We start from the raw sequence: 13,110 nt of genomic DNA on the forward strand, positions 1-13,110 counted from the left end.
TATTGTAGAACAAGATGAAGCATAGCATGCATCACCAATGCAAAGGAGTGGGATCAAGGGGTGTGATCTTCTGCTTCTTCTTTTTCTTACGTACAATTTGCACTAGTGTTAAGGGAGCTCAGTTTCAACTTCAACTGGCCTTTGAAAGGGGCGTACACCTTAGTTTGCATGGATTCCGGAAAAGTACCCGCATGTACACTCTCTACCTTATCAATCGTCTCTGCTCTTACAGCACATAGGCCTCTCATCAAGCCAGAGAGGATTGACAAGGTACACAGTTTCTTCTGGAATCCACCTGACTTAAGGTTCTAAGCTGCAGTCCTATGGCCCCATGCCACTTTAGGAGACTAGGAGAATGAATTGAGTTCAATAGACAGTCAGGCCCATTTAGCAGACAATACTTCATCCCACTTTGTTGCGTTGGTGGCACGTGATATGATTTATCTTGTTTACCTTATTGGAAATCTTTGATCCAGCCTATCCACTCTTTTCTTAACACTCTCAACTGCATCATCGCAACATTGGTATGACATTACTCAGAGCCTTGAGTAGCATATTTAAGACTTGGTCATTACAAGGCTGACGACAAGGTTATGAGAGAGGCTCTGCACAATGGGATTAGATGGATTCAGTTGATGATATACTACAAATGATACACATCCCGACTTACGGTATGTACGGTATGAGTTTTCTGAATTACATACCTCTTGCAGGTGGCCATGGAGTCGATGTGCCCAAGGACAAGGTGCGCATCTTCAGAGCAGAGAAATCGTATGCCGTGACCCAAGGAAAGTGGTACTATGAGTTTGAAGCAATGACCACCGGCGAGATGAGAGTTGGCTTTGCTAGACCCTGTGTCCTGGCCAGTAAGGAGCTGGGGACTGACGACCTGTCCTATGTCTTCAATGGATCCAGAGTGAGTGCTATTACTATTGCTGCCTAGTGTATTTTTAAAATGAATATGCTAGTGGTATAAAGTAATATTAATATAAATAGTTACTGTATATTTTTAATGTTTATTTGTTTTATTTCTACACTTTTGGTGACACTGAAGCCGAAACGTCTGTCATATCAGTCTCTGCAATGTGTAAATAAAAAGAAAAGAACAAGAATGAAGAAAAAACTGAGTGCGATCCATTTCCTAACTACACTTTTGTGAATGCAATATATAACTTGGCTTCCCTCCTTTATTCTACAGTAATAGCATTTACATTTTTTTTCCTGCAATTCCTACGAATTATGACATTTTATTTATTCCATGAGTATTCTTACTGTGTTATTCTTTGCTCAGGGCACTTCAATCTGCGGCAAACTTTAAATTAAACATTAAAATCCACATTCACAGGCTCAGAAGTGGCACATTGGCAATGAATCGTTTGGCCGACAGTGGGCGTCTGGCGACGTGGTCGGCTGTATGATTGACCTGGTTGAGATGAACATCATGTTCACCCTGAACGGAGAGATGCTCATGAGTGACTCTGGCTCTGACATGGCCTTCAAAGACATAGAGCCTGGAGAGGGTAAGTGAAATGTGCTGTGTGCTCTGTGTTGCCAGATGGAAAATGCTGAATTATTGTATCAAAACCTCAAAATTATCATTTTTGGGGAGGAAATTATCGTACGAGACCCAAATTGCCGTTTCAAGGCATCTAAATGAACTGAAAGGCAACTCTGAAATTATCGTGCAGTACATCATGTTTTTTATCATACAGAGGCAAAATTATGGTACAAATGCAATAATTATCGTACATCTGGCAACAAAAGTGTTTACTACAATCAGTAGTGTTATAAAAAGACATATTTGAAGTAGGTGGATACAGATGAATGGAAACAGAGATTAATGTGGATGGGAGTTACATTATCTTAATCATGTGTTAAAGTCTGTCAAGATTATTACATTATTACATTACATTACCTTGCATTTGGCAGACGCTTTTTAAACCAAAGCGACTTACAATTTAGGGTATAGCCGACATCACTAGTAACTAGAAACAAAGTGCACAGGAAATATGCAGATGCTAAGTAGGGTTCGTTTTTTATTGTTTGTTTTCTAAGGTACATTAACACAGGGTTACGTTGAGTACCCACACACACACAGAAATCAGCTCAAGCATTAGTGATTCATCGTTTCTTTACCACATTGGAATTTGAACTGAAGAAGTCTGTTAGAGAAACACATGTAAAGACTGTAATACTGCAAAAAGAAGTCCAGACGCGTACTGTACAGCCAGACTTTTTGGCATGTGATGTGTTAATTTTTGGACCCTGGCGCCCTTTTGCAGGTTTCATCCCTGTGTGCTCGCTGGGCTTGGGCCAAGTGGGCCGCATCAACCTGGGCCAGAACGTCAGCAGCCTGCGCTACTTCACCATCTGCGGTCTGCAGGAGGGATTCGAACCCTTCGCCATTAACATGAAGAGAGACATCACCATGTGGTTCAGCAAGAGCCTGCCCCAATTCGCGCCTGTACCTGCAGACCACAGCCACATAGAGGTATCACAAAGCACAAAATCTCTCTTGTGATGATGGTAGCCTCTTGCCTCAGTTGTTGTCGCTGGAGGGCCTACATTCACTATTTATTTGAAAATACTCTGCTGTATGTCATAACAACAATGTTTTGACAGTACCAAAAGCCTTAAGTAACAGATTAAGACATAGCCATTACAATGTTGGTGACAGCGAGGTCATAACATAGGCTCTATGCTCAGGGGTTAAACCAAGACATGCAGTCGATTGATCTACCTGATTGCTAGTGGTGTGGATTGGCACTTCCCACACGATCCGATTCGATCATGATTCGGGAGGTAGCGATTCGATTCGATTCGATTCTATCCGATCCGATCCGATTCAATTCTACAATGCATTGCAATGCATTACATTTCTACTGAAAGCAAAGCAAATGTTTAATCAGTTATGGTGAGGCAATACAAGTAGTCAGATACTGAGCAAGAATTTATTGGCTGTTTTCTGTATCAGTCTATATCAGTCTGCATCAGTCTTGCAATGTTTTGATGTGCTTTTATTTAATTTAACATTCATTTGCTCCCGAAATATCCATGGAAGTAATTGAAACTTAAAAAAATTGCCGGATCGATTCTGGAACTTGCAGGATCGATTCTGGATCGTCCATGCCCCGCATTGGACTGCATCGCCGAATCAATCATTGTTGACACCACTACTGATTGCTTGGCTTCTACAAAAGTAGCAAAAAAAAGAAGCCGCTTCCTGTGAAGACCAAGGCCTAGCAGGCCAAAACACATTGGCATGTCATTTTAGCTACAGGGAATAAAATAACAAATGTTGAGTACAATTTTGTTGTTTTATTTTTGTTTACATGAAGTACATCTTCTCTTTTTATTTAGTGAATGTTTTTTTTGCTTGGTATCTGCTCTTTTTTTTGTCATTGTTTTTTTATTTAGGCACAAGAATATGTTAGTTGCATTACACATATCAGTCTTCCACTGAAGGCCTAAAGTTTTATACAATTTTTACACATAATGAAAAATAAAAAAGAGAAATTTAAGGAACATGAACATGGGGAGCTTACATTTTACATAGCATTTCAATCAGTGCATTGTATATACAATTTTAGTATATTGAAATAAAAAATAAAAAAGAAAAGACAGAGGATTAAATAATTTGGCTAACAAAAGTCCTCTCTTATGTGTGAGATATATCCAGTCCACTTGATCCAAATTCCAGAGAATTTTTCGATTTGGATTCTTAATGAGTATGTAATTTTTTCCATCACATATATGTCATGGATAACGTCTAACCAATCATTTAATTGAGGAGGATCTGGTTTCAACCATCTTCTAGTAATAGCCTTTTTACTTGCAATTAAAAGCATTAGCAGTAGTCTTTTATCAAAATGTTTATTTATTAAGACTTTCTCAGTAACAGGTATCTGCTCTTTTAGATAGCGCAGGTGGATGGAACCGTAGACAGCGCCCCCTGTCTGAAGGTGACCCACAAGACCTTCGGCTCCCAGAACGCCAACACCGACATGATCTTCTTCAGACTCAGCATGCCCGTGGAGTTCCACGAGACCTTCAAGGTTCCGGCGGGCACCACCCCTCTCACTCGAGCGCTCACCATCCCCGAGGACGAGGTGTTGGAGATCGAACCCGACTCCGAGTACGAGGTTCTGAAGAAATCGGCCAGTAAGAAAGAGCAGGAGGAGAAGGAGCCGTCGGTCGCCAAGGACACTGCCAGCATGAAGGAGAATGAAAAGGACACCATCTCAGAAAAGGGGAAGAAGAAAGGGTGAGGCTTCAGTCATTTACATGACGTTACATGACGCCATGTTTACATGACTTGTTTAATTCCGAATTAATAATACCAAATTAAATAGTTCTGTCGAGCTTACTTTGAACTTTCATTTAATTCCGAATTGGGAAGTGTTTCCAAAGTGGAATTAAGCTTTATTCAGAATTAAATTGATTTAATTCTGAATTAAATGTCTTAAATAAAAGAGGCCATTTACTGTTGCCCTTGCCAAAGCTGACCCATGGATCAAACATGTTGGCTATTTTATTTAAACTCATATTGATTAAGCTTATTAATTCAAGCTATTTTAACCTTTTTGAACTGTGCCTTCAACGAAGACTTCAGTGACCTGTGAAACAGCTGTTTTGTTTTATTTTTTCGCGTCTTGTATTTTTTCCCCTCATCTTCTCCTGTGTTTTTGTTTCCTTGCATGTGCTGTGTTCTAGATTCTTCTCCAAGGCTAAGAAGGCCGCCATGATCGCAGCGCCAGCCCCACCCCCTGCACCGACTGTGCCCCGATTGGTGGAGGATGTCGTCCCCGATGAACGAGATGACCCAGAAATCATCCTCAGCACCACCACTGTGAGTCACCACCTCTAACGCGCGTCTCTGCTGCCCAGTGAATGTTGCAGTGTTAGTGTAGCGCTTTGGAGAGTTGGGACCAACGCTGTTACACTGTATTTGACTGTCTTAGTGTTGAATTCAACGTGCAAAATATACCGTGCATACAGCCATTATTTTCCCAGTAAATGCTTTTATTTACTCTAATATGTGTTAAAGCAAAATAAAGTTTGTATATAGTGGTCTGTTGAAATGTAATTTCAATCCTCTGTGTAATGCTTGTTACAGTATATAGAGAATTGTAATACGGTACACTTTTACTTTTGTCCCTAATTAACGACCATGCAACACAATATTTTTCACTGGGATTTCATTAAAGTACGTGCATGCTGTATACAGTAGATGTATAGGTTGAAAAGTGGCTTTCAGTTCTGTCCAGCAAGGCGTTCTGGGGTGCGTTTCTCGAAACCTTAGTTGCTAACTACGTTAGTTACTTTATTGTTTGCAATGCAATTTCCCATTAGCAACTACCCAAGTTGCTAACGGGCTAAAAACTACGCTTTTGAGAAATGCTCCCCTTCAAATGATGCTGACTATTTGTCCTCCGTCTCTCTCTCTCTCCTCCATCTCCACAGTATTACTATTCAGTTCGCATTTTTGCTGGGCAGGAGCCCGGCAGCGTTTGGGTGGGCTGGCTCACCCCGGACTTCCATCAGTACGACCCTGGTTTCGACCTCACTAAAGTGCGCAATGTGACCGTGACAGTTGGGGACGATAAAGGCAATATTCATGACAGGTGAGGTGAAACGTTTCACGTAGTGTATCCGCACTTGTTAAATGTGAAATTAATTATTGAAAAATGGGGAGGAGTCTGCACACTTTTTTCTCCAAGAGTGTAATAAAATGACTTCTCGCCCTGTTACCCTCCTACAATTTTAAATACAAGAACTTGTTTAAGATTTACCAATTGGTTCATTGTTTGTTTTCACCTTTTAGCATCAAGCGCAGTAACTGCTACATGGTCTGGGGAGGCGACTTCACCAGCAGTTCTCAGCAAACTCGTTTTACTCAAGAGGACTTGGTTATTGGCTGCCTAGTTGACCTGGCAACAGGTCTGATGACATTTACAGCCAATGGAAAGGAGTGTAACACCTTCTTCCAGGTAAACATGGACATATGATAGTATAAGATATAGGCATATGTTGTATAACATAGCCATATAGTCATGCGTTGTATTTTTTATTTTTATTTTTTTGTACATTTTCATCCTTATCTAACATGTCATTTTATTTGTTTCAGGTGGAGCCTAACACCAAGCTGTTCCCAGCTGTATTTGCTGCCCCCTCCAGTCAAAACATGCTACAGATTGAACTTGGCAAGCTAAAGGTGTGAACAGCATGAAATCTCAACCTTGGCATACAGTGTATCTATTGTTCTTTGATATTATTCCATGTATGTAACAGGGCTTGACACTGGCACCTGTCAACTGGCCACATGCTGGTAAAACTTGGCTGTAGCTGGTAATAATTTCAGTGTCACTAGCCAATTTGGCAGGTAGCTTATTCTATGGTATGACATATCAGAATAGCCTGTATTCTGTACTTAACCCCTTGTGTATCAATTGTTTGTAGAAAGTTGTACACTCATCGTCTTGCTTTAGCACCTCATCTTCTGAGGTTAGATATACAGTGTCATGATAAAGAAAAAAGAAACAATCTCAAATTTGTGGCTAGAATAGCTGCATGGCTAGTGACTCGAGAAAAACTACTAGCCACAATGGCCAGCAAGCGAAAAAGTTAATGTTATGCCCTGGTATGTAACTAACGCGTTCCTTCTGGTGGCTGTTAGAACATCATGCCCATCTCGGCGGCCATGTTCCGCAGTGATAGCAAGAACCCCGTGCCCCAGTGTCCCCCGCGCCTGGTTGTCCAGATGCTGACGCCCGTCATCTGGAGCCGCATGCCCAACCACTTCCTGAAGCCGGAGGTGGGCCGCGTGAATGAGCGGCTGGGCTGGATGGTGGAGTGCACCGAGCCCCTCACCATGATGGCCCTGCACATACCAGAGGAGAACAGGTCAGACTGCAGTGACATTAGTCAACATGCAGTGAAATTAGACTCATGTGGAATGCTACTTGATGGTTGTTGATATTATTGTGACATGATGACGATAATTGATGGTGGAGTGCACTGAGCCCCTCACCTGCACATACCAGAGGAGAACAGGTCAGACTCATGACAGGCGGTAGCAGCAGCATGGAGAGGATCATTCATATTCATATACAGTATTATACAGTATTATACATATACATATACAGTACATGTATTTGCCACTGCAAAGGACTAGAAAGTAAAGCATGCAGTGAAATTAAACTCATGTGGAATGCTACTAGACGGTTTTGGATATTATTGTGACATGATGACGATAATTGATGGTGGAGTGCACCGAGCCCCTCACCATGATGGCCCTGCAGATACCAGAGGAGAACAGCTCAGACTCATGACAGGCGGTAGCAGCAGCATGGAAAGGATCATTCGTTACCAAACGCTGTAGGATTCAATGAGTTTTATTTGGCACATGCAAAGGATTACAAAGTAAAACATGCAGTGAATGCTACTAGATGGTTTTTGATATTATTGTGACATGATGACGATAATTGATGGTGGAGTACAGCGAGCCCCTCAGCATGCCCTGCACATACCAGAGGAGAAAAGCTCAGATTCTCCACAGTTAGCATTTTAGGCTACCTAGGACGATGGCGTCATATAGCCAGGACAGACAAACGATAGCAAAGTTGTCTGAGAAAAACATTGCCGTTTAGTCAAGCCCTCAGACAGGCAGCAGCAGCGTGGAAAGGACCATTCATATACCAATTGCTATAGGATTCAATGAGTTTTATTTTTGCCACATTCAAAGGATTACTACAAAGAATAACATGCAGAGAATGCTACTAGATGGTTTTTGATATTATTGTGAGTGACATGATAATTCATGTGAATAAAACATATTTGTAGGTAGTCACACTTTCCTGGTATTTCGTCTTGAGTCATGAGAGTAGGTCAAATTCTGCACCAAGGCTGAAAGGATCATTACCAGATCAATAACCAGTCATGTGGAATGCTCCTCTGTGTTTTTTTTTTTAACATATTATTGTGACATTTTATGGTCATTAAAGTTAATCAAACATATTTGTAGGTAGTCACACTTCCTATGTAAGCTTCAGTATAGTCATAAGAACATCTCAAATTCATTAGCAATGTTTATGCAATTAGCAATGAGCATAGTGAAAAAACACAGAGAATGGAATACATTGGGAGTATTTGTTATTGATGCCATGCTTTACCTTGAGGTACAATGGTGTATGTGTGCGTATCTATGTACTGCCCTACAAAGGTACAGTGCAGTAATTACACATTTTGCCGAAATTCAGTTTAGACTGAAAATTATCTTTATTACACATCCTTTATCTTGTGACAAAGCCGTATGATCACAAGAAGTCCTGTTTTAGAGATATTGCTATGTCAAAGTTGCAGTAACAACAATATCCAACCTACTGCCAAGACTTTGAAGGCATTTTTCTCAATGTCACTGTTGGCAGAGTAGTTACTGCACTTTGCACCTTTGTAGGGCAGTGTAGCACACTTGGAATATTAAATATTGCATAGATACTAAAAAGCCAAGTCTTAAAGGACCAGTCCAGTCAATTTCAACATGCAGTTGTAAAGCTCACACTACCCTGGACTTGTCAGTACCTGAGGTTTTTTTTTCTTCTTCATCCTTTTCCGAGATAGTGGTCATTGTAATGGGGGCAGCGCTTTGTTTACATTTCAATTTTTTTCAATTTCTTCCCAAAAACATTCGAAAGGTTATACAACATCAGCAGACAACTAGCAAATAGCGATACCTTTTGGGAAAATGTTTGGAGTAGGCCTATGTTAATTTTTAAAAAAATGTAAACAAACGTTGCCCCCATTAGAATAGCTCATATCTCGGAAAGGGCTTAGTCGAAAAATGTGGCATCACTGGGTACTGACAAGTCAAGGGTAGCGTGAGCAATACAACAGCATATTGAACTTGACTGAACTGGTCCTTTAACTTGGGAGTGCTTGTCGTCAAGGAGTGCTCCTTCACTTTTTTCTGCCAAGCAGGTGCACTTCGGCTTAAGGAACAAGTCACTTTAAGATGTGGCTAAACTCTACTTCAGTAGTGACTGTGGTTAAGGTCATGCCAAAGATTCCAAAGGCACACTGCTGGTAAAGTTAAAAAGTCTTAAATTAATTTATTATTAGATATTGAAAATGTGCCCTGCTTGTGTCTAGGTGCATTGATGTCCTGGAACTGTCGGAGCGTTTGGACTTGATGAAGTTCCACTATCACACCCTCATGCTGTACTGTGCTGTGTGTGCCTTGGGCAACAACCGTGTAGCTCACGCGCTCTGCAGCCACGTGGACGAGTCGCAGCTCTTATACGCCATAGAGAGTACGTACTTGCCGGGTCCATTGCGTAGCGGCTACTACGACCTGCTGATCAGCCTGCACTTGGAGTCGGCCAAGCGCAACCGCTTGGGCACCAACAAGGAGTTCATCGTGCCGATGACACAGGAGACCCTGAGCATCACTCTGTATCCCGGCGAGGACGCCAGCGCTCTGCCCGGCGTGGGCCTCACCACTTGTCTCAGGCCCAAGCTGCACTTCTCTGACATCAACTTTGTGGGCACCAACCCTGATCTCTACACTCTGAGTCCGGTCTTCCCCTTACAGGTACCCACATATTAAATGCAGGGTTTTTCTCATTCCATAATAGATCAGTAGTTCTGTCATGGAGTACCCCCTGTATAGTTCTGATCTGAATAGAAGACTAGCGAATTGCTATGGCACAAGCTAATGGGGATCCTCTAATAAAATGAAAAATAGAATAAAATAAAATATCATATGTGTTTGATTCACGTTTCCAGGAGCTGAAGATCAAGTCTCTGGCCATGCTCACGGAGGCTGTGATGGACGGTAGCCAGGCCATGCGTGACCCTGTAGGGGGCAGCGTGGAGTTCCACTTCGTGCCCATCCTCAAGCTGATCAGCACCCTCCTCATCATGGGCATCTTCAACGACGAGGACACCATGCACATCCTCAAGATGATCGACCCCAGCGTCTTCGGCGCCAAGCCGGAGGAGGAGGAGGAGGAAGGAGGAGAAGTGGAGGAGAAGGAGGAGGCGGAGGCCAAGGAGGGAGAGGAGGAGGAAGAGGCCAAAGAGGAGGAGGAGGTGGCTGCAGCCGAGGATCTGGTGGATGAAGGCGTAGGTGAGGAAGAGGAGGCGGCCGAGGAGGTGGAAGCCGCTGAGGGAGAGGAAGGAGGAGGAGAGGAGGAGGGCGGTGTGGTGGAGAAGGTGGACGTGGAGAAGGCGGAGGAGGAGAAGGAGGTGGAGGAGACTGGAGAAGAGGCAGCAGTAGAAGAGGAGGAGGAAGCCCCAGAGGAAGGACTTCTACAGATGAAGCTACCCGAGTCAGTCAAACTGCAGGTATGACTTTTACTGTACTAAATTGGCAAAAAAATATATATCTCTTGAAAAAGCCCTGAAGAAGCCCTAGTTTGGCATGAAATACATTGTAGACATAATAATACAGTACATTATGGCATCAAAGTGCCTCAGATATTTTTTACTCCTTGATAATAATTTGTAATACTCAAAATACTTCAAGAGAGCCAAGACCAGGATTTAAACCCATGCATTGCTCTAAAATGTTCTTTAAATTGTTTAAATACATTGTATTGAACCTGTATAAGTCCTCTCATTGCCATTCATTGTACTTACATTTTGTGTACCTCTTTAGATGTGCACCCTGTTACAGTACTTCTGCGACTGCGAGCTCAGGCACAGGGTTGAAGCCATCGTGGCGTACTCCGATCAGTTTGTGCACGCTGTGCAGTCCAACCAGCGTGAGCGCTACAACGAGCTCATGAGAGCATTCACCATGTCGGCAGCAGAGACCGCCCGCAGGACTCGCGAGTTCCGCTCCCCTCCACAGGAACAGGTACTGAAGACTACTGGAGTCCTTTTCATTGGTCAGTGTGTTTCAAATCCCACAACGCTTAGGTGTAGTGTCATAACCAAAGAAGTGTACCTTTAAAGGCCTAGTCCCAATACATATAGGTGACAAGATAGACGAAAGACAGACACAAATCTACAGTACCACATTACAAATGTCATATAAGTGCATGTTAGGAACAGTTGAAACTGTTTTATTTTACCATTTTGTCTCACTAAAAATGTATGAATTGTTGTGCCGTGACCAGATCAGAAAGTTTTGTCTGATGTTAATGTTAATGTTTGATGATGAATGATCGGTATCATGTCTTTTTTATTTACAAGGTGATCATGTTGACCAACTTCAAACATGGTCCAGATGAAGAGGAGTGCCCTTGTCCAGAGGAGTTTCGGGAGAGCCTCCAGGAGTTCCACAATGACCTGTTGAGCCATTGTGGTCAGTTCCACACAACAGTACACTTACTGGGCGGATAGACCGGCCGCGACAAGATTCAAGCGACAGAGAATCACTGCTGTACAGCAAGAGCAATGCGAGCGATAGAGGCGACTAGAGTATGTCCGTTAATAGCAGAATGCAAGCATTCCAACATTCCCATTGGCTGTGGTGCCGGCTGCCGCAGAACCGCATCATAGCTAATTTGCATAATATTGCCTGGAGTTCAACTACAAACTGTAGCTCTAGTCGCCCGAATTGCCTCTAGTCGCCCGAATCGCTTTTGACTCTTCTGAGTCTCGCAACTCAATACAAAGTCAATTACTTCCGTCGCTGGACTCGCTCATATCGCTCATATTGTCTATTCATGCCATTAGTGTTTCCCACATAATCACATAACATTACATTACAATACTGTAGTTGTTGCCTTTATACAAATGTATCGATAGTTATTTATGTAGAGGGTATTAGTTTACATTCCCTGTATTTTTTTCGCCAGGGGTGCGGTTATCAGGAAAGGGGCGGGGCATCAGAGGGGGCATCTGCCAGGGCGCAACTCATTGTAGGATCGCCACTGCCTGTACCAATGTACAGCTGGGTGCCTTGCTCAAGGGCACGCCAGTCATTGCTGATTGGTACAGGTGGGAAGAGAACGTACAACCTTCAGATCGCGAGACTAAGGTTGCGTTCCAATATGCGACCTTGCTTCCTCCACTTGTGCTTGTGGCTTCGTACCAGGAAGTAATACGTCATGATGACATCACTGACAACAGCATTATATTTCAATATCTCGCAAAAGCTCAATTGTAAAGTCCTTTTCTCATTTTCAAACAGGATGGTATATGAAGAATAGTCCCCCAAAAAATGTTTTCGCTAGGCTGACAGCAGGGAAACTTAATTGTTTTTCTCCACGGAGGAGGGGCCAGGAGGTGGGGCGAGGCCACAAACCCAAGTGGAGGACGCGAGGTCGCATATTGGAATGCACCCTATCTCCCTGACCATCAGTCCATGGCAGCCTGTTATCATATACGTAGTCTTCACAGAAGTACAGTATGGTCCTGTATCCTCATGTCGTCCATCTTGTTCTCCAGGTGTGGCTATCGAGGAGGAAGAGGTGGAGGAGGAGGTGGACACGTCTCTCAGCGGACGTCTCCTGAACATGATTGAGATGGTGAAGAGTCTGCGGAAGAAGAAGGAGGAGGAGCCTGAGGAGGAGGAGGAGGAGATCAAACCAAGTCAGTGACAGATCCGTAGATAAAACAGACTCTGGTCACACGGTTTTACGCTAGCCTCAAAGGTTCCAAGTAAACCCATCTCTGCTATACGTTTGTGGTAGCATCGCTAGGTTACGTGTACTAATTCTACGTGTACTAATTCTAATTCAAAGTTGGATGTTCTGCTTTTGTTCTGGAATAAAATTAGCTATGGAAGCAAACCGTTTATTTGGAACCTTTTGAAGGCTGCATAAAACCAGGAGATTGGCCATGTTTCACTATATATGGTCGGTCTGCACTCAACAGTAAGGGCATTTTCACACCTGGGTCCCCTTTAAGTGAACTGAAGTCAGTCCTCTTTAAGTGGACCAAAAAGTGAACCAACAGCAAAAGGACTCAGTTCTGTTTTTGTTCATATTGTGGCTATATTATGAAAAGAACTGGCTGCCCTTTCTGGTCCCCCTCGGCTCTTATGGTGTGTCAGTCCTCTTTTGATCACGCCAGGTACCTCTAGAGTTTTCCTCAAGTGATTACAGCATAGTCACAAGTGTGACTTGTCAGGACTCATGAGCGAACCGTACTGAGACCACG

General features: G+C 43.0%; 1 protein-coding gene across 2 annotated transcripts in view; it reads left to right on the forward strand.

Annotated features, from left to right (window-relative positions):
* The window catches only part of ryr1b (ryanodine receptor 1b (skeletal)), a 112,856-nt gene that overhangs the window by 38,174 nt on the left and 61,572 nt on the right, over positions 1-13,110 (forward strand). For both annotated transcript variants that reach the window (XM_063205390.1, XM_063205391.1), the window contains exons 26-39: positions 714-916; positions 1,346-1,520; positions 2,283-2,491; positions 3,918-4,264; positions 4,714-4,849; positions 5,464-5,624; positions 5,825-5,990; positions 6,128-6,214; positions 6,677-6,903; positions 9,148-9,589; positions 9,784-10,344; positions 10,658-10,858; positions 11,197-11,308; positions 12,397-12,540. In XM_063205390.1, the coding sequence (XP_063061460.1) occupies positions 714-916; positions 1,346-1,520; positions 2,283-2,491; positions 3,918-4,264; positions 4,714-4,849; positions 5,464-5,624; positions 5,825-5,990; positions 6,128-6,214; positions 6,677-6,903; positions 9,148-9,589; positions 9,784-10,344; positions 10,658-10,858; positions 11,197-11,308; positions 12,397-12,540 (3,171 nt within the window). The remainder of the gene's footprint in view (positions 1-713; positions 917-1,345; positions 1,521-2,282; positions 2,492-3,917; positions 4,265-4,713; positions 4,850-5,463; positions 5,625-5,824; positions 5,991-6,127; positions 6,215-6,676; positions 6,904-9,147; positions 9,590-9,783; positions 10,345-10,657; positions 10,859-11,196; positions 11,309-12,396; positions 12,541-13,110) is intronic.

The sequence above is a fragment of the Engraulis encrasicolus genome, chromosome 8, assembly GCF_034702125.1.
Source record: "Engraulis encrasicolus isolate BLACKSEA-1 chromosome 8, IST_EnEncr_1.0, whole genome shotgun sequence".
NCBI lineage: Eukaryota > Metazoa > Chordata > Actinopteri > Clupeiformes > Engraulidae > Engraulis > Engraulis encrasicolus.